At 43.2% G+C, this 25,809-nt stretch overlaps 1 protein-coding gene across 1 annotated transcript in view; it reads left to right on the top strand.

The window, feature by feature from the left end:
• LOC124722320 (innexin shaking-B) overlaps positions 1 to 25,809 on the top strand; it is a 407,608-nt gene that overhangs the window by 259,643 nt on the left and 122,156 nt on the right. Inside the window, exon 3 of the mRNA XM_047247498.1 lies at positions 1,599 to 2,117. Within this exon, the coding sequence (XP_047103454.1) occupies positions 1,599 to 2,113 (515 nt within the window). The 3' untranslated portion in view covers positions 2,114 to 2,117. The remainder of the gene's footprint in view (positions 1 to 1,598; positions 2,118 to 25,809) is intronic.

Below are 25,809 nucleotides of genomic sequence, written 5' to 3'. Positions count from 1 at the left end.
CACGTTCGTGCGGTGTGCATTCAGAGACGTGCAGTAGTTACCTAGGTGTGAACCCAAACGAGTGCTCTAGAAGACAACATTGCCCTGTTCGTATGCAGCGGCCGCGGCACATTGTGACAGGTGATGAAAGCTAGGTTCACCATTTCGACCACGGAAACAAGAGAGCATGTGTGATGTTACGCCACGAATTATCACCGACGCCAGAAAAGTTCAAGACCGTGTCATCAAGAATCAAATTCTTGCTGACAATATCTTAGGATGTTCAAGCTGGGGTGCATTTGGAATTCATTCCTAAAGGGACCACCATAAACTCTGCAAGGTTCTGCGAGACCCTCATAAAACTGAAAGCACAATTTGGAAGAGTTCTTCCACACATGGAACACCCTATCCTTCAGCATGACAATACCAGGCATTACGAACGCTGTGACATCTGCAACAGTCCAACGTCTTGGGTTCACTGTCATCGATCATCCTCCATGCAATCTCAACCTGGCCCCATCCGATTTTCATTTATTTCCAAAACTTAAAGAACACTTTCGGTGACTCCACTTTCATAGTGATGAAGCGATGCAAGATGAGCTGAGGCTGTGCCTCTGTCAAGAGAATCAGGCATTCAACAGTGACGATATCAATAAACTGATCTCTCGCTGGGAGAAAAGTACTCGTAGCCGGGGTATGTAGTCATGAAGAATAAAGAAGTTGAATGTTAATGAAGTCTGTTTCATTTGAAAAGCCTTAAGATGGAACACACACAAAATTCGGAGGCATTACTTTTCAGCACACTCTTGTACTTTTGCGTGATAGCCATGAGGCCTCCCAAAACGAATTCTGCCACCCAGCTTTCCTACTGTCTTGCTCAAGTAAAAGCTCGCTCTACCTGTCTAAACATACCTTGCAGTTTCCACTTAGTGATGTAATGCCTGACAAGTGGCTGTCGTAGTACCCACGAAAACTTAGCATGAAAAGTGTTCGTACCGAAGAGGATTCCTTTCAACATTACTGTGTTGATGGTTGCTAAGGAACCACGCTCTGAAGTTTGAGTCCGGAAATATTTTTTCCCCTTGTATAACACAACACCAATATTTAATTGAAAGGAGCTACATTTCAATATTGTTTGTAACGTCAAGAAATGGTTAAATGTAGCTTCTTGCCTTACATGTATTTAAATATTTATTAGAGCGAAATGTACGTCAATTGTACGAGCATGCTGTTGCCAATCCCCTGGTTTCCATTATCCGTGGCTGCAACGCACATTGTCCTTGTCAGATCACTAACTCAAAAAAAAAGTTGAGTTGTCAAGGCTGCACCCCTGGTTGGTTAGGAAGGAGTTGAAGTTTGTGATGTCTGAAGATGGGTGTAATCCCCAAACGCGTAACATGTTCTAATGAAAGAGTCAATTGAACATCTCATGACTTTATTGCGATTGTACAGCACTGGTTGCCAACTATTAACATAAAAATGATCTCAGGCCTCAGACGGGATTTTATGCCCTGTATATCATCGAAATTTTAGCAAACATTACTTAAAAATTACTTATTTTACGGTATCTACTCCACAACTCTGTGTGTACCGAATGTGAGAGGACATTTTTGTTGTAGGGCAAATGTTCCTGATGAACCGGTTTTTCGACGGCGCATTCCTAACGTTCGGCATCGACGTACTGACATTTATGGAAAGTGACCAAGAGGACCGTTGGGATCCGATGATCTACATCTTCCCTCGGATGACCAAGTGCACGTTCCACAAATACGGAGTGTCGGGTGAGATAGAGAAGCTGGATGCGGTGTGCATCTTGCCGCTAAACGTGGTGAACGAGAAGATTTACGTCTTCCTTTGGTTCTGGTTCCTGCTGCTGGCGTTCCTGACGACGCTGAGCCTGCTGTTCCGCGTGCTCATCATCATGAGTCCCCGCATCCGCGTCTACCTGCTGCGCTTCCGCTTCCGCATGGTGCGCCGCGACGCCGTCGACGCCATCGTGGTGCGGTCGCGCATGGGCGACTGGTTTCTGCTCTACATGCTCGGCCAGAACGTCGACTGCCTCATCTTCCGGGACGTCATGCACGAGCTCGCCGACCGTCTCAAGCGCAGTCCAGTCATGCTGCCCGACGCGTAGCATGGTAAGTACCCTCTAGAAAGAGCATTTCCCTAGCCTCCTAAAGGGAAAGGGAACAGTTAACTGCAAACACTTCTTGGAACTGCACTGATGAAAATCGAGTGTGTTATACCGTGAAGCAGCAGCCCAATTTTTACACACTTCTTGGAGTTGTTTATCACACAACGGGTATTAAATGATTAAACTTTCATTAGGAACTGATGGTCATCGCCAACATCGTTATGAGATGAAGCCCACGGCAGTCTTGTGTTCGTTTTGGCGTGCAAGCTAACACCCTCCGAAAGTCATCATGACGAATTTCTATGCATGACACACACTAAGTCAGTTCAGAAAGACTGCTGGTTGGTGAAGCGTATGAAAGTGTAAGTATTCCCATCGCATCCCAGCCGTGCTCTATGGATGACAGATCATCGGACCAGTTCAGCCCAATCAAGATCCATACGTTTCTTAAGGCGTTGGTAATGTGACCTGCAGTGTGAGGTCTTGCATTATCCTGCTATAATATTTCACTTGGTACCTTGGTGATGATTACAGTTAACCATTTTTGCCACATATCGGAGAGTATTCTGCCTCCCTTCAAAAACTACCGAATCAATCCTTCTGTCATTCCAACAGTGTGGCATGAAAAAAGCTTGCTCTAAACTTAGAAAGGGCAACGGCCTTGCCGCAGTGGATACATCGGTTCCCGTCGGATCACCGAAGTTAAGCGCTGTCGGGAGTGGTCGGCACTTGGATGGATGATCATCCGGGCTGCCATGTGCTGTTGTCATATTTCGGGGTGCACTCAGTCGCGTGATGCCAATTGAGGAGCTACTCGACCGAATAGTAGCGACTTCAAAATGGTTCAAATGGCTCTGAGCACTATGGGACTCAACTGCTGAGGTCATTAGTCCCCTAGAACTTAGAACTAGTTAAACCTAACTAACCTAAGGACATCACAAACATCCATGCCCGAGGCAGGATTCGAACCTGCGACCGTAGCGGTCTTGCGGTTCCAGACTGCAGCGCCTTTAACCGCACGGCCACTCCGGCCGGCAATAGTAGCGACTCCGGTCGCAGAAAACCATCATAACGACCGGGAGAGCGGTGTGCTGACCACACGCCCCTCCTATCCGCATCCTCCGCTGAGGATGACACGAAGGTCAGATACCTTAAGATCTATGAGCACTGCTTCATCTTCGATACTTTTTTACTGCAAGCTCTTCACTTTCCATATTTTGGGAGGTGTTCACATGGACAAATACAAGAAAGAAAGTCCACTAACCATGGGCTATAAAGGGCATATGTTAAGAGCTATGAGCACTTGTTCATCTTCGCTATTGTAAGACACATCCCTCCTACTCAACGAATGCTCTTAGACCTTAGGGTATGCATTCTAGCGCCCATGTTTACCAGGAGTTTTTTTCTAGTTTTGATCCATACTACCTTCCCCCAAAATACTGAACACAAAGAGCCTGTAGTAGAAGAGATTATCTTCACACTACTGAAGATTGAGAAGTGTTCATAGTTCTTATGGTATGCATTTTAGAGCCCATGTTTACTACACTTTTTGTGTTCAATGATCGTTTCTGAACATTGACCATTTCTCCTCAGGACACCCTGTATAGGTGTAACGGTGCGAAGTGATATGCTCTTGCTCTAAACCATGCAAGTCTTTGTTGTCTGCTGCATGATGTAAGCCATGCTCCAGCAAACTGTTCCCGACATTTTGTGGTGACATTCTGCCTGTCCATATTTGAGCTGTTGTCATACGTCTATCCATCAGAGCCAGTCGAACAATCCTACGATATTTTCGTGATGCAGTGTTTCTGGAAGAAACTAAACCTACTCTTCTTGCCACACCGTTGTCCTGAATCGACCACATCAACACTTATTCTGCTGTCATTGTCCTACAGAAAACTGCCTGTGCGATCTGTCGGTATGATTCCCCAATGTCCCTCATACCAATGAGTCGACACTTCACAAAGCTCTAAATCTGGTGATAGGCGTCACGTGCGACTGCTATGGGTATGGTACGTTTCGATCTTCACCCAAAAAGATCCAGTAACGTTAGACACCCATAAAGTCTTCCTATGCTCGCATCATTCTTGACCTCTTCGAATGGCTATTTTCTTTACTAGAAAAATGAAAATAAGATCGCTTAAGGATGAAATTTTAATCAACGTATCCCAAATATGGAAGTACTGCTGTATTAGATAGGCAAATTTCGGTAAAAATGTTCGTGGTATAACATTCTTGTTTTCGTCAGTGTATTTCTTAATATATTCGCAAAGACAAAAGACGCTTCCCAAACCATGGAATCAACATTTATATTCTTGTGTCATAGTGTATGTTGTTCGGTACTAGTATGTCATAGCCGTCTGCACGCCTTCATTGCAGCAAAAATGTGAACCAGACAAAAATTCCCTAAAATAGAACAGTAAATAGAAATCTATGTGAGCCAGGTCATAAATGTGGGATAGAGGGTCCTCTGCACAACGCCTGGTAAAAATGTGTTATGCAGGTCCAGGACAGTACCTGTTCACATACGACTCGGTGCACGCTACCTACCCGCATCATTCATTATCGGCCCTCACAGCTTTACTTCCCCTGTTTTCCAAACTTTACAGAAGTTCTCCTGCATAGCTTGTGGGACTAGCTCTCCGGGAAGGAAGGATAGTACGAGAAAATCGCATAGTCACAATCAAAGGGATTGTTTCCTAAATGAATTTGCACCCTGCAGCTGAGATAGCTGGAAGACTAGAAATGTTTACCATTCCGGGACTCGAGCCCGGAAACTTTCCCTTTCGCAAGTAAATAATCTAACGATTTGTTTTTTAATTTTAAGATAGGACCTCCATCCTGCCCCAATTCTTCTCCTTACGCTCACCAATTTCGCCTTCTTCGGCGTCGGCTTCCTCTGCCAATGCAATAAACCTCTTCTTCTTATTTCTGTCCAATAACGGACTTTCTTTTTCCCTTTTGGTCGTCGGTTTCTTTTCTTGACATAATATTTCAATTTAAAATTCTACGCATATATAAATACTGAGTATATTTAAAGAAAGAATTGCTTCTCCTTGATTAAAGAAAAAATAGAAAAATATAAATAAGTTGAAGGAATACATAGAAGAGAATTGAGTAAGCTCTTCAGTATTGAAACAGTTATAATTACTAAGGCATTTCTACATATACATCTCCATCAATACTCCCCAAGCCACCCGACAGTGTGTGGCAGAGGGTATTTATGATACTATTGATTATACTACCGTCCCCGTTCCATTCGTGAATGGCACGTGGGAAGAATGATTGTCGGTAAGCCTCTGTATAGCTCTAATTTCTCGAATTTTCTAGTCGTAGCCATATCACGAGATGTACGTAGGAGAAATTAATATGCCGCACGACCCTTCCGGAAATTTCTCTCTCGAAGTTTTAATAATAAGTCTCTCCATTATACACAACGTCTCTCGCGTAGCATCTGCCCCTGTAGTTTTTTGAGCATTTCTCTAACGCTCTCGCGCTGACCAAACGTTTCCTTAATGAAACATGCAGCTCTTTGTTGGCTCTTCTCGATCTCTACTATCAGTCCTACCTGTCAGGGTCCCAGATTGATGAACAATACTCAAGAATCGATCGAAAAAGGTCCTTGTAAACCACATCTTTCGTACAGGAATTACATTTCCTTAAGATTCTTCCTGTGAATCTCAGTTTGGCAGCTGCTTTTCCTGCTACTTGTTTTACATGGTCATTCCACATAAGGTCGCACTGGATAGTTACTGTTTGGTGCATTACGGTAGATACTGTTTCTAGAAATTTGTCATCAGTACTGTAGTTGTACAGTGGTGGATTTCTGTTCCTGTGTATGCGCACTGTGTTACATTTAATTACTTTTAGAGTCAACTGCCAGACCCAGAACCATTCATCAATCCCTTGAAGGTCATTCTGCAAATCGGTACTGTCTTCTGGCGTTGCTATTTTCTTATAGACAACCGCATCATCTGTAAACACACTTAAAGAGCTGTCGGGCTTTCTACGAGATTATTTATATATATGGGGCCATCAAACAGATTCCGTCCAAGGGTGTTGTTTCAGCGTATATCCAAAGTAACGCGACTCCGATTCCGTTATGTAAGCACCGACACGTAAGCATGGGATTAGTGTACCGTTCGTGTTTTTCCGACGTGGGTGCGGTATGTTCGGAAACGTCAACTATATCAAAATTATTGCCAAATGCGTCCAAACGGCGACAAAGTGCTGTTATTCTTTTCTTCGCTTCCGAATGACAAATACCGGTAGACATCGATCGGAGAATTAAGAATATCTATGGGGCAGCGTGTCTGTCGAGCATCACCCTTGTGGAATGGTACAAGTTTTGTTGTCGGCAGCTCGTGGTCTAGTGGCTAGCGTTGCTGCCTCTGAATCATGGGGTCCCGGGTTCGATTCCTGGTCAGGTTGGGGATTTTCTCTGCCTGGGGACTGAGTGTTTGTCTTGTCCTCATCGTTTCATCATCATCGTCGTCGTCATCACCATCATTCGTGACAGTGACCAGATTGTATTATGCAAAAATTGGACTGTGTCAAAATTGGGACTTTGTACGGGCTCTGATGACCGCGCAGTTGAGCGCCCCGCAAACCAAACATCAACAAGTTCCGTACTGGTCACGATTCGACACAAGAAGCCGATCGAGCTGTATTAACGCATAAGTTACAACTCAAGTGGGAGACACTCGAACACCCATCCTGATCTCTCTCCATACGCTTATCATGCCCTCGGTCCTTTAAAAAATGTCTTGATGGGTCGACGATTCCAATCGGAAGATTATGCACAACAGACAATTTTTTCCGAGGTAATTGGCTTTCAGGACGTGCCCATTCAGCCATCTGAATAGCTTAATGTCAATTATGACGAAACGAACATATGGACAACACAACACCTAGTCTCCGAGCGGGGAATATCGTACCCGGGCCCCTTCGCTTAGCAAGCCGCCCTGACCGCACAGTCATCGAGGCGGACAAAGCAGGCAGTTATGGACTTCCTCAGACAGCAAGACACACTGTTTTACCAAACGGATACCTTCAACCTGGTGCGTCCGTGGGATGATTGCCTCAACTTTCACGGTGACTTTGCGTGAGTGGTTTACCGATTATAGACAGTACGGCCTTCGAACGGAAACCTTTTTATCGCCCTTATACACTGTAAGCATAACGGTCATGTCACACTTCCTTGGGATACTCCGGAAATTACCTTAATATTTGTTGATTTTGTTTCGTTTTGTTGATGACTGTCTGCAAGGAAGTGTTGTATCCAGTCGCAAACCTGATCTCATATTCGGTAAGATCATTTTTTTCCACTAAATTGCAGTGTGGGACGGTGTCAAATGCCTATCTGAAGCCAAAGAACATGGTATCGACCTGAGCGCCCTTGTCTAAAGCGCTATAGATCTCATAGAGGAAGGGGGCCAACTGAGTTTCGCAAAATCTATCTTTGCGGAATCCATGTTGATTTTTATGGGATTTTCGTTCTCCAAAAATGTAATAATGCTTGAGCATAAAACATGTTCCACAATTCTACAACATATTTTTGTCAATTACATAAATCTGTTATCTTTCCTACGACCGTTCTTGGAAACGGGTATGATCTGCGCTATTTTCCAGTCGCTGGGTACCCTTTCTTGCTCCAGCCATTTACGATAAACTGCTGCCACAAGGGAAGCAAATTCTTTCGCGTAATTTTTGTAGAGTCGTACATTATCTCATATAGTCATGATGCCTTTCCACTACTAAGTTGTTGCTTTTCTATTCCGCGGTTGATCATCTCAATATCTGCCATTTCGACCTTCGTGCCGCGATTGAAAGGAGGGACCGTATTAAGGTCTTCTGCGGTGAAGCAATTTCGGAATACCGAATTCAGTATTTCAGCCTTCTCTCCGTTATCTTCTGTTTCAGTGCCAGAATGGAAACTGGGTGAGTGATTTCGAGCCGATTAATGCTTTTACCTAAGATCAAAACCTATTAGGGTTTTTAGTCAAATCGATTGACAAATTTTACTTGCAAAATCATTGAACGCTTCTCTTATTGCCCTCCTTACGCTCGTTTTCGCTTCGTTCAGCTTTCGTTCGTCAGCTAATTTTTGACATCCTCTGAATCTGTGACGAAGCTCTCTTTGTTTTCGTAATAGTTTTCTAACACGACATTTAAACTACGGTAGGTGTTCTGCATCCCTTAAGACCTTGCTCGGAACCTACTTTTCTAATTCATACTGAAGATGCTTTTGAATTTTTTACATTGATGATCCACCTCTTCGTCCTCAGAACTGAATAAATGATGTTGGCTAATCAGATACTCTGTAATTTGTATCCAGTCAGCAACAATATTTCCCTACCTTTCTTAACATTCATTGTAACATCCGTTATCATAGTTGCTATCGTAGCCTTGTGGTTACTGACATCTTCCTCTATGTTAACTGATTCGATAGTTCACGTATGCTCGTTTCTAGGATGCCTAAGACGTTACCTTCACTTGTTAGTTCTCTAATTATCTACTGGAAATGATTTTTGGACAAGACATTCAGAATAATGTCACACGAATATTTGACTCTGGCACCAGTCATGATCGCATGACTCTTCCTATCTATGAGGGCGTGGTGAGACGTAATACCTAAGAATTTTTTATGTGAAAACTCTTTAAGCTTTATAAACAAAACAAACATTATTAACGTTCTACATCTTGATTCTTCACGACTATTTCTCAACATAGTCGCTCTGGTGACGAACGTATTTCTCCCAACGAGAGACCAGTTTGTTAACAATGCCACTGTAGAATGTTTGACTTCATTGGCGGAGCCACAACCTCACCTCAGCTCTCACCGCTTCACCACTATCATAGTTAAGTCCTCGATAGTGTTCTTGAAGTTTTGGAAACAGATGAAAACTGGATGGGGTCAAGTCGCAAAAGTATGGAGGACGATCGACGACAGTAAACCCTAGGCGTCGGATTGTTGCAGATGTTGCAGGGCTCGTGTGTGGTCTGGCTGAAGGACAGAGTACTCCATGAACGGGCAAACTCTTCGAACTCGAAACTCGATTACAGAACGCTGTTTCTCATGCACCGACGCACTTACGTGACCGATTATCTTATGCACTCTTGTTTCTTTCACGTCTCAAAAATTATGAGCTTTCTTATCATCGGTAACATTCTCTCCGTAGAAAGTTTGAAGCTGTTTACGAACTTCTTGTAGAATGCCTTTCTGATCTCCCACCTTATTGCGTTCCTCCATTGAGATTATTTTTACTATATGTTGATTCATCCTTTTTCTGTGTCTTAGATGGTACAAGGATGTTTGTTCTTGCTCGAGTTCGCTGATCACTTTGGCTCTTACAGTCAGACTATCCAGCTGTTGCGATCTGATACGTAAAATTTTAGCCTTAACCTGATTAATACTTCGTCTATCACACAATAGGTCTCTAACTCTTCTACATAATTCACGAAGACATGAATAGTTGTTTTAGGTGACTTCTTGTTCTCTCCTTCTGTAGCTTGAAAAGCGTATTAAAAAGTTCCTCTTAGTTGGCTTTGTCAGTTTTAGCCACCAGTCCAGCGCATTAGAATATTTCTGTACTTCCTTTCTAAAGGTCCGCCATACACGATGCAATTCGTATTCTAATTCTTCGTCAAAGAGAATACTGACCTCCAGCTTCCATATCTCTCTTGCACGCTTAAGCTGCATCTTGATATACGTCATGTGACAGCAATGGTGAGAGAAGGCGAGAGGAGCTATTTCAGAATTAACTACATATCTTTTTAACGATCCTGTTGCATATAGTCTATCCAGCCTGTTTGCTGATGTATTCGTTACGTAGGTGTAAGGCGGCACTGATGAACTCGTTGGTTTCCACGTGCCATGGGAACTAAGGCTTCCAATGAGCGTCTTTCGTTCTGCCAAAGCTCTGAAGCCTTTATGCTGATCAGTAACATTTAATACACAATTGAAATCACCGAGTAAGGTTATGTTTTATGGATTCTTACTCAACAAGTATGCTACTTTCGTCTTTAAAAAATTTCCTCTCTGTTTTGTTACGGGCATATACACTCCTGGAAATGGAAAAAAGAACACATTGACACCGGTGTGTCAGACCCACCATACTTGCTCCAGACACTGCGAGAGGGCTGTACAAGCAATGATCACACGCACGGCACAGCGGACACACCAGGAACCGCGGTGTTGGCCGTCGAATGGCGCTAGCTGCGCAGCATTTGTGCACCGCCGCCGTCAGTGTCAGCCAGTTTGCCGTGGCATACGGAGCTCCATCGCAGTCTTTAACACTGGTAGCATGCCGCGACAGCGTGGACGTGAACCGTATGTGCAGTTGACGGACTTTGAGCGAGGGCGTATAGTGGGCATGCGGGAGGCCGGGTGGACGTACCGCCGAATTGCTCAACACGTGGGGCGTGAGGTCTCCACAGTACATCGATGTTGTCGTCAGTGGTCGGCGGAAGGTGCACGTGCCCGTCGACCTGGGACCGGACCGCAGCGACGCACGGATGCACGCCAAGAGCGTAGGATCCTACGCAGTGCCGTAGGGGACCGCACCGCCACTTCCCAGCAAATTAGGGACACTGTTGCTCCTGGGGTATCGGCGAGGACCATTCGCAACCGTCTCCATGAAGCTGGGCTACGGTCCCGCACACCGTTAGGCCGTCTTCCGCTCACGCCCCAACATCGTGCAGCCCGCCTCCAGTGGTGTCGCGACAGGCGTGAATGGAGGGACGAATGGAGACGTGTCGTCTTCAGCGATGAGAGTCGCTTCTGCCTTGGTGCCAATGATGGTCGTATGCGTGTTTGGCGCCGTGCAGGTGAGCGCCACAATCAGGACTGCATACGACCGAGGCACACAGGGCCAACACCCGGCATCATGGTGTGGGGAGCGATCTCCTACACTGGCCGTACACCACTGGTGATCGTCGAGGGGACACTGAATAGTGCACGGTACATCCAAACCGTCATCGAACCCATCGTTCTACCATTCCTAGACCGGCAAGGGAACTTGCTGTTCCAACAGGACAATGCACGTCCGCATGTATGCCGTGCCACCCAACGTGCTCTAGAAGGTGTAAGTCAACTACCCTGGCCAGCAAGATCTCCGGATCTGTCCCCCATTGAGCATGTTTGGGACTGGATGAAGCGTCGTCTCACGCGGTCTGCACGTCCAGCACGAACGCTGGTCCAACTGAGGCGCCAGGTGGAAATGGCATGGCAAGCCGTTCCACAGGACTACATCCAGCATCTGTACGATCGTCTCCATGGGAGAATAGCAGCCTGCATTGCTGCGAAAGGTGGATATACACTGTACTAGTGCCGACATTGTGCATGCTCTGTTGCCTGTGTCTATGTGCCTGTGGTTCTGTCAGTGTGATCATGTGATGTATCTGACCCCAGCAATGTGTCAATAAAGTTTCCCCTTCCTGGGACAATGAATTCACGGTGTTCTTATTTCAATTTCCAGGAGTGTACATTTCCGGAGAAAATTAGTACTCCCATTTTGAGGTTTCCAATTCACTCAAGACTGACTGTTGCAACAGTGCATATAGGGTACATTAAATGATTACGTTTACAGATCAACAGCATAAGCGGTTCTGAGGTATCAGGTACCGACCCATGCTGAAACACCCGTATTAATACTTGGTATAGGCTCCACGGAAGGCAATGCAGACGCTGCCTATGGCATCGAGACGATCGTACAGATGGTGAATACAGTCATGGGATATGTTATTCTACGCCAACACTTGTTGGTTGACGAGTCGCATGAGTCACTACTCGTCCCATCATATCCAACACGTGTTCAATTGGAGACAAGTCCGGAGATCGTGCCAACCAGGCAAGTTGCTGCACCACTTCCAGAGCACGTTGAGTTTCACGGGCCGTGTGTGGGCGAGCATTATCCTGCAGCACCCTCCTCTTGCTAGAACGGCATAAGAAGGGATCTAACAACATTCTGCACGTACCAAGCGCATTTCAGCGTCCTCTCCAGAAACGCCAACGGTGAAAGAGAGTTGCAGTTTATCACAACCCAGACCAGAAGGCCTGAGGTGTAGCCAGTGTGTCTTGGATAAATGCACTCTTCGAGACCGCGCACCAGGTTTACGTCGAATGGGCAAATGACCATCACTTGTGTGCAGGCAGAGTCTGCTTTCATCGCTGAAGACCAGGGCGAACCATTCCAAGTGATCCTCTGACAACACCAGCCGAGCCGTGTACGTCGATGCTGTGGTGTGAGTGGAACACAGGCTATAGGTGTGCTTTCCCGCAGTCCCACTGCTAATAACTGGTTCGCAACAGTTTGTGTTGACACGTCTGGGCTCACAGAACCCCTTACGTGTGTAGCTGTGCTAGCTGCCACTGTTGCCCTTACAATAAGAGAATCCTGTAAGGCATCTGTGCTGCATGGACATACAGAATCTCGTCTATAGGTGTGAGAATGTTCACGTGACCATTGGTACCAGCACAACTGATGCAGCACGTGCAACTTGTGTGGCAGCTCTGCGAAAGGAACATCCCGCCACTTGGAACACCACAGTTTGACCCCTTTCAAACTTGCTCAGTTGGCTGTAGGAAGCACGAGTGCGTCCGTCTCAATGGCATGGTTGCCTGCTTGCTTCACACGATTGCACCACACTTCTGATTTTGAGCATTCCCTGTTAAGGGGAACACACAGATGGTGCTCTGGTAGCTATGCCACTATACTGTCTGTTGGGAGACGACGTTGAAACCATTATCAGTACATATGCTATCCCCCAGGTGGCATGTGCCGTCATCGGATCAAAATCGACGTCGTCTTTCCAGGTGTTCTTTTTTCCGGCAGTGTATATTCATTATTTGTGTGTTAAAAAGAAGCCCGGATATTCTACAGTCTGAGTTTTATTTCCGAAAGTGGACAAGTCTACTCTCAATAGGATCACTGTCCTACTACAACTAGTCGTGGCGTTATTGAATTAAGATTCTTAGCCTGTCACCTGCATTTCCTCTGTACAAACTTCTTCTAAGGGTGCAACATCAACAGCGTAGCACTATAGAGAATCAACAAGTAACGATATTTTTAATTTAATCGTTAGGTTACTTACATTTATTGTGGCAGTGGTATAGATCTGCTCCATTAAATCCTAGTTTGCATGATCCGTGTTTCTGAATGTCACTTATTTGTCCCACGTCTTCATACCCTTGTATGCGCACAAATTTGACTGATACGTATACTTGATCTTTGTTTTCAACCTTATGTCTCTTTTTGCTAATACCTGGAGTGTCACTATCATTTCCCACGGTATTTCCTTGTTTTGTGATGACGCTGTTCGTTGTCTGCTTCTGGGTCTTCCCCTGGCAAGGACCGGTGAGGCCAACCTTTTTGATTGTACCGTTACGCTGTTCCCTGTGTCACTAGCCAGAGGGAGCCTCTTTTTTTCACAGTCTTACTCTTCTGTTGATCAATTGTACCTCACTCGTAGACCCCGTAACTTCCTCCTCCTTTACCATAGTTACTGACGACTCACTTATTTCTTGAGCAGAAGTACGTGCTACGTACACATCGTGGTTTCCTTGCTGAGTTTCATCGGTCTGTTTAAGGCTATTCGCTTTCATTTTTGTTTCTGTCTTCTCATTCGAATTGCCTTGACACAGCTGGACAATATTAAATTTGTCAGTTTGTGGTACAGCTGGCTCTGATGCGCACGCTATGTCCATTGCATTTTTTTCGCGGCATTATTTGTCTCTTCTAGTCGTTCCACTTGATTCTCTTGACTCGATTACGAAGCAATGACTTCAATTCGCATTGAGAAAATAGTTGTGTACGTACTTACCTGCTGGTAGCAGTGTCACTAGGAATCGTACAGGCCTTCTGCGAACACAAAAATCCCTTAAATGCTCTGTTGATATACAAACTGAAGAAGTAAGGGGCTGAGTTTCGTATGTTACAACGCTCTGTGACCACAGATAAACGGATAGGACGGAATGTGCTCCTGCAAATCCACTCAAGGTATGATTCCATACAGGTGTATCTAAATAAGGAGAACGATTTAAAAGCGCAGTCAGTTCGCAACTGTACCATTTTCTTACAGAGATAGCTTAAAGGATGTGTGTTGTGGGAGGTTCAGGAAATATTTTTGGTCCCGTACTTGGTACTGCCTAGCAAATTGAAACATAATCATGAAAGAGGTTGCACTTATTTGATTATACGTGTAGACTTGGATCCTGTCAACTTCTAAACGGCATATAAATATTTTGTGAATATTGTATGTAGGATTTATAGTGATGATATATCGTCAGTATAATTCGTTAGCTGTAAAAATCTTTGAAAAATCTCAGTATCCCTACCCGTAGCAAGTGGCAAACGTTATAACGATCCAAAAAATTGTGTTTATAACTAAAATTTTCAGCCATTTTCCATCGAGTGGTAACAAAACGTGTCAGCCAATTCTATTTTTGAACAAATATTCGACGCCTTGTAAATTTTTCAGTTGCTAATACTGGTGTGTCTGTCCGTGAGGCGGTATTTATGGTGATTTGAAATCATTGTCCTGTCAGAGGAAAATGCCCGGACTCGGACCACCATTTTGTTCCTGATTTTAAAAAATAGAAAATAATAAAAATTATGTTTTAAAAACATTTAATGTTTACATTATAGTGTTATACACCATCTACATTCCACTCTCAGGAAATATAATTAAAAGTCATTATTTAAAAGACTTATTCTCAAAAACCTTACACATAACGAGTGTGACAGATGTTTTCCAAAATAGGACCCATTTGTAAAAATAATCAAAATACACTAAACAAAATTAGGAAAAGATATGAAACCCATGAAGAAATAATCTAGTTTCAAAGTACGTATAATATAAATTCTTCCTGAAGGATATAGAATTTCTCTGTGTTTTATTTGCCGAACCTAAGACCTTTTGTATAGGATGTTTCTGTAGGCTTCCTTTCTGACAGTTTGGTTTTGTAGCGATGAAGAAAAATACTATACCGGCACGCTTCCTTTCTGATAGTTTCGTTTTGTAGCGTTTAGGAAAAAGCCTAACACACTTTTTCCCAGCAAATTCGTCTTTGAAAGGGTGTTCACTGTCATTTGTATCTGCAAATTGTACGGTCATTCTACACAAGTCATTACAACTAAGACCAAAGAAAGAAGGTTCCATAGCAAGAAGAGAAGTAAACCAGCTCTTCTTCAAGATTTTTACCCAAAATTGTAAGGCCACCTCTTTGTGTCTTTCCTGCATCCTCAGACGTACCGTGCTTAATGTTGGACATCTTCGTAAGTATTCTCTTCGAATATTTAACTGTTTACTGGCCATCTACGAACCCATCTTCTTTCTCTGATCCGCATCAGTAGCTTTAGTCATTTCTGATGGATTCCACTTTCTTTGGTCACCCTTCACCATTGTCCTCTTGGAATCTGCACCAAAGAAGGTGAAGTAAGCATTCTAGAATTCGAATCGAGAACTACCGTCACCATTAGTAACTTAGAAGTAGATACCCTCGGCGTAGCAAAGCAACTTAAATCACTTAATAAAAGCAAGTCCTCCGTCCAGACTGTATACCAATTAGATTCCTTTCAGAGTACGCTGATATAATAGCTCCGTACTGAACAACCATATACAGTCTCTCACTCGATGTAAGAAGAGTACCTAAAGACTGGAAAGTTGCACAGAACACATCAATACTCACGAAAGAAAACAGTAGCAATTCGATTAATTATAGACCCGTACCACTGATGTCCATTTGCAACCTCCTCTGTGGTCCAACTTCGTGAGTTACCTCGAGGAAAACGATCTATTGAAACACAGTCAACACGGATTCAGAAAATATCGTTCTTCTGAAACACAACTCACCCTTTATTCTAACGAAGTCCGCCCCCGGTAGCGGAGTGGTCAGCGCGAAAGACTGTCAATCCTAAGCGCCCGGGTTCGATTCCCGGCTGGTTCGGAGATTTTTTTCCGGTCAGGGACTGGGTGTTCTGTTGCCCTAATCATCATCATTTCATCCCCATCGACGCGCAAGTCGCCGAAGTGGCGTCAAATCGAAAGACTTGCACCAGGCGAGCGGTCTACCCGACGGGAGGCCCTCGTCACACGCTATTATTATTATTATTATTATTATTATTGCGAAGTAATGAGAGCAATTGAGAAGTGAACTCAAATTAATTCTATATTTCTGTATTTCTAAAAGGCTCACGATACCGTTCCTTACAAGTAGCCTATAATCAAGTTGCATGCCTATGGAGTATCGACTCAGTTGTGCGACTGGATTCACGAGTCCCTGTCGGAACGATCACAGTTCGTAGTAATTGATGGAGAGTTATCTTGTGAAACAGAAATGATATGTGGCGTTCCCCAAGGAAGTGTTATAGGCCCTCTGCTGTTCTTAATTGATGTAAATGATTTAGGAGACATCCTAAGCAGCCATGTTAGATGCTTTGTAGATGATGCTGTCATTCGCCGTCTACTAAAGTCATCAGAAGGTCGAAACTAATTGCAATGTGATTCAGGCAATACATCTATATGTGCGACAAGTGGAAATTGACCCTAAATAACGAAAAGTGTGAGGTCATCCACCTGAATACTAAAAGGAATCCGTTCGGTTACATGAAAAATTAAGCAAATGTTAATGTTGTCACTTCCACCAAATACCTAGGAATTAAATACGAGTAACTTAAAGTGGAACGAACGCATAGATAATGTTTTGAGGTCGGCAAACCACAGACTGTGTTTTATTGGTAGATGATGCAACAGGGCCGGCTTGGGTGACCGAGCGGTTCTAGGCGCTACAGTCTGGAACCGTGCGACCGCTACGGTCGCAGGTTCGAATCCTGCCTCGGGCATGGATGTGTGTGATGTTCTTAGGTTAGTTAGGTTTAAGTAGTTCTAAGTTCTAGGGGACTGATGACCTCAGAAGTTAAGTCCCAGAGCCATTTGAGCCATTTGATGCAACAGGTCTACTAACGAGAATGCCTACATTACGCTTGTCCATCCGCTACAGGAGTATTGTGCAGTAGAAGTCCTTATCAGATTGCACTGACAGAGGACATCGAAAAAGTTCATAGAAGGGCAGCTAGTTTTGTACTATCGTGAAATACGTGTCACGGATACGATACGCGGATTGGGATAGCAATCATTAAAATAAGACGTATTTTCTTGCAGCGAGACTTTTTCACAAAATTTCAGTCTCCAACATTCTCCTCTGAATGCGAAAATATTTTGTTGGCACCCACATACATAGGGAGAAATTATCAATGTAATAAAATCAGAGAAATCAGAGCTTGCGCTGAAAGATTTAAGTGTTCGCTTTCCATGCGCTCTGTTTCAGAGTGGAACGGTAGAGACATAGTGTGAAAGTGTTTCTGCGAACCCTCTGCGAGGCACTTAAGTGAGAATTGCAAAGTAGTCATGCAGCTGTAGATGCAGAATTCAGTGAGAGTAGGAGTGTGTGTTAATGTAGGCAGACCTTAAACATGAAAAAAGTACGGGCTTAAGCAACTGAAAGGCGTCCAGTTTACGTGACTATAGCCTACATTATGTTAACCCAATAAATTTTTAATCAAACAGCTGAAGCAAGCTGTTTAGTCATAAACATTAACCTTAAAAAGTGAAGTGCAAGAACACAAAAAGGTTGACAGGCTTACTTGCAATATCCAGGAGAATTAACGAAAAATGTTGCACAATGCACAGCTTTTTCCATTCTCAAAACGTGTAACAGCGAACTGATAAGCAACGAGAGAAGCGAGCGACTGCTGTGGTAGAAGCCTGAACTACTTTTTGCACTTGGTTCCACTGGAGTTCATCTACATCTACATCTACATCAACATTGATACTCCGCAAGCCACCCAACGGTGTGTGGCGGAGGGCACTTTACGTGCCACTGTCATTACCTCCCTTTCCTGTTCCAGTCGCGTATGGTTCGCGGGAAGAACGACTGTCTGAAAGCCTCCGTGCGCGCTCTAATCTCTCTAATTTTACATTCGTGATCTCCTCGGGAAGTATAAGTAGGGGGAAGCAATATATTCGATACCTCATCCAGAAACGCACCCTCTCGAAACCTGGCGAGCAAGCTACACCGCGATGCAGAGCGCCTCTCTTGCAGAGTCTGCCACTTGAGTTTATTAAACATCTCCGTAACGCTATCACGGTTACCAAATAACCCAGTGACGAAACGCGCCGCTCTTCTTTGGATCTTCTCTATCTCCTCCGTCAACCCGACCTGGTACGGATCCCACACTGATGAGCAATACTCAAGTATAGGTCGAACGAGTGTTTTGTAAGCCACCTCCTTTGTTGATGGACTACATTTTCTAAGCACTCTCCCAATGAATCTCAACCTGGTACCCGCCTTACCAACTATTAGTTTTATATGATCATTCCACTTCAAATCGTTCCGTACGCATACTCCCAGATATTTTACAGAAGTAACTGCTACCAGTGTTTGTTCCGCTATCATATAATCATACAATAAAGGATCCTTCTTTCTATGTATTCGCAATACATTACATTTGTCTATGTTAAGGGTCAGTTGCCACTCCCTGCACCAAGTGCCTATCCGCTGCAGATCTTCCTGTATTTCGCTACAATTTTCTAATGCAGCAACTTCTCTGTATACTACAGCATCATCCGCGAAAAGCCGCATGGAACTTCCGACACTATCTACTAAGTCATTTATATATATTGTGAAAAGCAATGGTCCCATAACACTCCCCTGTGGCACGCCAGAGGTTACTTTAACGTCTGTAGACGTCTCTCCATTGATAACAACATGCTGTGTTCTGTTTGCTAAAAACTCTTCAATCCAGCCACACAGCTGGTCTGATATTCCGTAGGCTCTTACTTTGTTTATCAGGCGACAGTGCGGAACTGTATCGAACGCCTTCCGGAAGTCAAGAAAAATAGCATCTACCTGGGAGCCTGTATCTAATATTTTCTGGGTCTCATGAACAAATAAGGCGAGTTGGGTCTCACACGATCGCTGTTTCCGGAATCCATGTTGATTCCTACATAGTAGATTCTGGGTTTCCAGAAATGACATGATACGCGAGCAAAAAACATGTTCTAAAATTCTACAAGAGATCGACGTAAGAGATATAGGTCTATAGTTTTGCGCATCTGCTCGACGACCCTGGGACTATCTGTGCTCTTTTCCAATCATTTGGAACCCTCCGTTCCTCTAGAGACTTGCGGTACACGGCTGTTAGAAGGGGGGCAAGTTCTTTCGCGTACTCTGTGTAGAATCGAATTGGTATCCCGTCAGGTCCAGTGGACTTTCCTCTATTGAGTGATTCCTGTTGCTTTTCTATTCCTTGGACACTTATTTCGATGTCAGCCATTTTTTCGTTTGTGCGAGGATTTAGAGAAGGAACTGCAGTGCGGTCTTCCTCTGTGAAACAGCTTTGGAAAAAGGTGTTTAGTATTTCAGCTTTACGCGTGTCATCCTCTGTTTCAATGCCATCATCATCCCGTAGTGTCTGGATATGCTGTTTCGAGCCACTTACTGATTTAACGTAAGACCAGAACTTCCTAGGATTTTCTGTCAAGTCGGTACATAGAATTTTACTTTCGAATTCAATGAACGCTTCACGCATAGCCCTCCTTACGCTAACTTTGACATCGTTTAGCTTCTGTTTGTCTGAGAGGTTTTGGCTGCGTTTAAACTTGGAGTGGAGCTCTCTTTGCTTTCGCAGTAGTTTCCTAACTTTGTTGTTGTACCACGGTGGGTTTTTCCCGTCCCTCACAGTTTTAATCGGCACGTACCTGTCAAAAACGCATTTTACGATTGCCTTGAACTTTTTCCATAAACACTCAACATTGTCAGTGTCGGAACAGAAATTTTCGTTTTGATCTGTTAGGTAGTCTGAAATCTGCCTTCTATTACTCTTGCTAAACAGATAAACCTTCCTCCCTTTTTTTATATTCCTATTAACTTCCATATTCAGGGATGCTGCAACGGCCTTATGATCACTGATTCCCTGTTCTGTACATACAGATTCGAAAAGTTCGGGTCTGTTTGTTATCAGTAGGTCCAATATGTTATCTCCACGAGTCGGTTCTCTGTTTAATTGCTCGAGGTAATTTTCGGATAGTGCACTCAGTATAATGTCACTCGATGCTCTGTCCCTACCACCCGTCCTAAACATCTGAGTGTCCCAGTCTATATCTGGTAAATTGAAATCTCCACCTAAGACTATAACATGCTGAGAAAATTTATGTGAAATGTATTCCAAATTTTCTCTCAGTTGTTCTGCCACTAATGCTGCTGAGTCGGGAGGTCGGTAAAAGGAGCCAATTATTAACCTAGTTCGGTCGTTTAGTGTAACCTCCACCCATAATAATTCACAGGAACTATCCACTTCTACTTCACTACAGGATAAACTACTACTAACAGCGATGAACACTCCACCACCGGTTGCATGCAATCTATCCTTTCTAAACACCGTCTGTACCTTTGTAAAAATTTCGGCAGAATTTATCTCTGGCTTAAGCCAGCTTTCTGTACCTATAACGATTTCAGCTTCGGTGCTTTCTATCAGCGCTTGAAGTTCCGGTACTTTACCAAGAGGACAAAGAGCCAAGAGATCTGGGGTTCCGCTTAAGGGGGGGGGGGAGACCAGTTTAGGGCACTTTCGTCTAATAATGGTGTTATCTAGTCACTGAATCTTATTAGTTCCAAGTACCTCGATTTTCCAGTCTATTCAATTCCTGTTTGACCACTGTTCACAACGCATGCGCAGTGGGTGTGCTTGGTAGAATTGTCAAACAGCGTTTTAAAAATGGTTCAAATGGCTCTGAGCACTATGGGACTTAACAGCTGTGGTCATCAGTCCCCTAGAACTTAGAACTACTTAAACCTAACTAACCTAAGGACATCACACACGTCCATGCCCGAGGCAGGATTCGAACCTGCGACCGTAGCAGTCGCACAACAGTGTTTTATTTTACCATTATTTGGACTTCACAACATTTGCACATCCTAATATAGGGCAAAATATTTATGCAAATGTGACGCACAGGACTTCTATCTCTTGGTAAGGATGAGCGTCAGAAGTAGCATTAATTTCTCGTTGAACTGAAAACCTAAGTGCAAATGCGTCTAAGTCGAAAATTTTCTCATCAGATAGGCCATTTACGATACGGACTGAAACATTACTGGCAACTTATTTATAAGCACCTTCAACTTCGGATCACCTTTTTATGGGAATTTGTTGGTTGCCGTAGAGCCCAACTGCCTACGTGTTGGCGTTGAATTCGTGACGATATGTCTAACTTTTACGGAAACGAGCAGACTGGTGGATGTAAAGCCGTTTACGGAAAAGTACCAAAGTAAAACCGAACAGGTCTGTACGAGGGGCGTTCAGTAAGTAATTCAATCTTTTCTTTTTCTTGATCCATTTCTGTTAAAATAAATTATAATTATGTTTGTGGCAATTTCACGTCATTTCCAATATTTCCATTAACTACCAGAATTCCTGCGGACACCGGGCAGTGCAGAAACAACGAAACAAACATGCCAAATTTAAACAGATGCAAAATCCCCAAGATTGGATGTCTTTTACAGAAGCTCGAAATTTAGCGCGGACTTCAATGCGAGATGTTTATAACAGTTTCCACAACGAAACTTTATCTCGAAACCTAGCAGAATATCCAAAGAGATTCAGGTCGTATGTGAAGTATGTTATCGGCAAGAAACAGTCAATGCCTCCTCTGCGCGATACCAATGGAGATACAATCGAACACAGTGCTGCCATAGCACAGTTACTAAACACAGCCTTATGAAATGCCTTCACAAAAGAAGACGAAGTAAATATTCCAGAATTCGAATTGAGAACACCTGCGAACATGAGTAACGTAAAAGTAAATATCCTCGGAGTAGTGAAGCAACTTAAATGACTGTATACCAATTAGGTTCCTTTCGGAGTATGCTGATGCATTAGCTCCATACTTAACAATCAGATACAACCATTCGCTCGATGAAAGATCCGTACCCAAAGACTGGAAAGTTGCACAGGTCACACCAATATTCAAGAAAGGTAGTAGGAGTAATCCACTAAATTACAGGCCCATACCTTTAAAGTCGATATGCAGCAGGATTTTAGAACATATATTGTGTTCGAAGATTTAGAATTACCTCGAAGGAAACGGTCTATTGACACACAGTCAACATGGGTTTAGAAAATATTGTTCCTGTGAAACACAACTAGCTCCTTATTCACATGAAGTGTTGAGTGCTATGGACAAGGGATTTCAGATCGATTCCGTATTTCTGGATTTCCGGAAGGCTTTTGACACTGTACCACACAAGCGGCTCGTAGTGAAATTGCGTTCTTATGGAATATTGTCTCAGTTATGTGACTGGATTTGTGATTTCCTGTCAGAGAGGCCACAGTTCGTAGTAATTGACGGGAAGTCATCGAGTAAAACGGAAGTGATTTCTGGCTTTCCCCAAGGTAGTGTTATAGGCCCTTTGCTGTTTCATATCTATATAAACAATTTGGGAGACAATCTGAGCAGCCGTTTTCGGTTGTTTGCAGATGACACTGTCGTTTATCGACTATTAAAGTCATCAGAATATCAAAACAAACTGCAAAACGATTTAGAAAAGATATCTGAATGGTACGAAAAGTGGCAGTTGACCCTAAATTACGAGAAGTGTGAGGTCATCCACGTTAGTGCTAAAAGGAACTCGTTCAACTTGAGTTACACGATAAATCATTCTAATCTAAAAGCCGTAAATTCAATTACATACCTATGTTTTACTGGCAGGACACTTAGAAAATGTAACAGATCTACTAATGAGAGAGCTTACACTACACTTGTCAGTCCTCTTTTAGAATACTGCTGCGCGGTGTGGGATCCTTACCAGATAGGACTGACGGAGTACGTCGAAAAAGTTCAAAGAAATGCAGCACGTTGTATTATCGCGAAATATGGGAGAGAGTGTCACGGAACTGATACAGGATTTGGGCTGGACATCATTAAAAGAAAGGCGTTTTTCGTTGCGACGGAATCTTCTCACGAAATTCCAATCACCAACATTCTCCTCCGAATGCAAAAATATTTTGTTGACACCGACCTACATAGGGAGGAACGATCACCACGATAAAATAAGGGAAATCAGAGCTCGTACGGAAAGATACAGTTGTTCACTCTTTCCGCGCGCTATACGGGATTGCAGTAAGAGAGAATTGTGAAGGTGGTTCGATGAACCCTCTGTCAGGCTCTTAAATGTTATTTGCAGAGGATCCATGTGGATATAGATGTAGACTGTTACGATAAGGAGTGTCTAAGTTCAAGCGGCATAGTTGGGAGGGGGGGGGGGGTGGATACATTTTATTTATTATGTCTTAAGCGAAAAAATGGTTCAAAAGGCTCTGAGCACTATGGGACTCAACATCTTAGGTCATCAGTCCATTAGAACTTAGAACTACTTAAACCTAACTAACCTAAGGACATCACACACACCCATACCCGAGGCAGGATTCGAACCTGCGACCGTAGCAGTCCCGCGGTTCCGGACTGCAGCGCCAGAACCGCTAGACCACCGCGGCCGGCTGTCTTAAGCGTTTGAACATTATGATGGAGCATGTACTTCGTCTCACTTTATAAAAGTAATGCTGGCATATTTCTGTCTCCTGTTTTCTTATCTGTGCATAATAGTATGAATATGGCGTTTTTACATTTTCATCAGTTCGTGGTGAAATTGCATCTTCCGCTAGCACATCCACGCCTCCGTTAAAGGAGATTCCAGTGTAGGAGGATATCCAACTAAAGCGATTCGTGTGAAATTGCTGAATACTAAAGCCTTCTTTAACATTAGAACACTAAAGGGGGAGAAAGCTCATTGCTAGTAAACCATCGTAAATTTTGCTACAAATTTATTCAAAAGAAGTCATATTTTATTGGTTATGCATTAGTTAAATACAATTATTAGTTTTCCAATGGTATGTTACATATCAAACTAAGTACAAAATGTCGTGTTTTATACGCTACTTTCATCGCAAAATTTACGAGGGTTAGTAATCTAAAGTTAATAACATCAAGTGTAATATGGCTCAAAGGATTCTTATTGAATACTGTAAGAGCTTTGAGAACAGACTTCGAATCTGGTGATTGATGTCACATCCCAACTTCACAGCCAACCAAAGCAAAAAGCTTTTCTTACTGCAACGGCTTACGACGTGTATACACGAGGATGTGCTGAAAAGTAATGCCTCCGAATTCTTTATGGGAGAACTCTTAAAGTTTTTTAAATAAATAAACGTTATTAACATTCTACATCTTTATTCTTCAAGGGTACTTCTCTAAAGTGGTTCTTTTCACTGTATGTTGAGGGAGATTAAAACAGTATCAAAATATAACATACTCTTCGTTAAACTGTTTACCGAATATCTAAGTAATGCTGTATCTACATACTTCCATCATTGTCTCCATCAGTAGTCTTAATAGATGATGATTTGGGATGAGGCCAGTAAAATATTTCTAATACCTCGAAACTAAGAAGTGGTGAGATCAGTTCGTCAGTAATCTGGAGAAACATTCGCGCGGTTATTCCTGAAGGTGGAGATAAAGCCCAGAATCGTTGAACGCACGGCGCTGTAAATTTATCTGTGACAATTATTAATGTAATCTACTCGACATTGTAGTATCTTAGACATTCCGACAACAAACAGCTCTGACGTCGCCGATGATATTACTGGGAACTACATCCATAAAACAACTGTTATAAAATTAATTACACATGATGAAGAGTCTGGTAAACAAAAATTTTGAAATAACCACAAAAACAAATAAGAAGTTATCTGTATAGTGAGCTCAATTCAGTTGCGGTTAAGCGGCGATACTGTGACCAAACACTGTTGGTAGTGGCTGATAAAGGAAAGAATAGACACAGCCAAAGCACCAAAATTTTTTTAAACCATAAGAATTTCTGCTCTTTGCTTGAAATACAACACTTGGGCAGATTTCTATTTGTCATTACCATATTGTAACTTCCTTTGCACGGTTTTGTCGATCTTTAGTGGATACAGAAGCGAAGAAAAGAGACAATTTGTTGACAGAGAATTCATATATTCATTTAGCCTACATCTAATATCAAATAGTAAAAGCAATACATAACTTTGTGTGCTGTGGTTGCAGCGTCAGTAGGTAACTGTAGATTTGAATTTAGAAATATGTACACTTACAAGGGTTCAAAACTCAGTCTTCAATACAATGACAATGGCGTAGACAACGAGCCCTGACCGCTATGAAAGTCGAGAAATGCTACGAAATGGCAAATACAGAAAATGGGCTCTGTGCATCGAGGTTTGGCCTTAAGTAGATCCGCCGCTATAGATCATTCTTGCAGTTCATTCATTGGCTGCAGCGTAAGTGTTCGTGGCAGCGCCCTCATGCCGCAGTGGCGGCTTAGGACACGCGGTGGCGTGGCTGGCAGCGCGTATTTTAAAGTGCGGACGATACCACGCATCAAATATTAACAGTACATTTTGCTGTGATCAATTCACTATAATAAAAAACAAGGAACTCGTCTAAACTCTAATCTAATCCACTAAGCGGGATACCTTTATAAAGAGCAGTCACGCTTTCCTTTTTAACAAAACTAGTTAAGTCAGTCATATACAATTTACCATCAAGATACTTAGGCTGACCAACAATCATTAAATTAAAACTGCTTACCTAAATGCTACCCTCCA

Source organism: Schistocerca piceifrons, chromosome X (assembly GCF_021461385.2).
Source record: "Schistocerca piceifrons isolate TAMUIC-IGC-003096 chromosome X, iqSchPice1.1, whole genome shotgun sequence".
Lineage (NCBI taxonomy): Eukaryota > Metazoa > Arthropoda > Insecta > Orthoptera > Acrididae > Schistocerca > Schistocerca piceifrons.
Note: the sequence above shows the minus strand (reverse complement) of the source record. Positions and strands in the feature narration are given on the sequence as shown.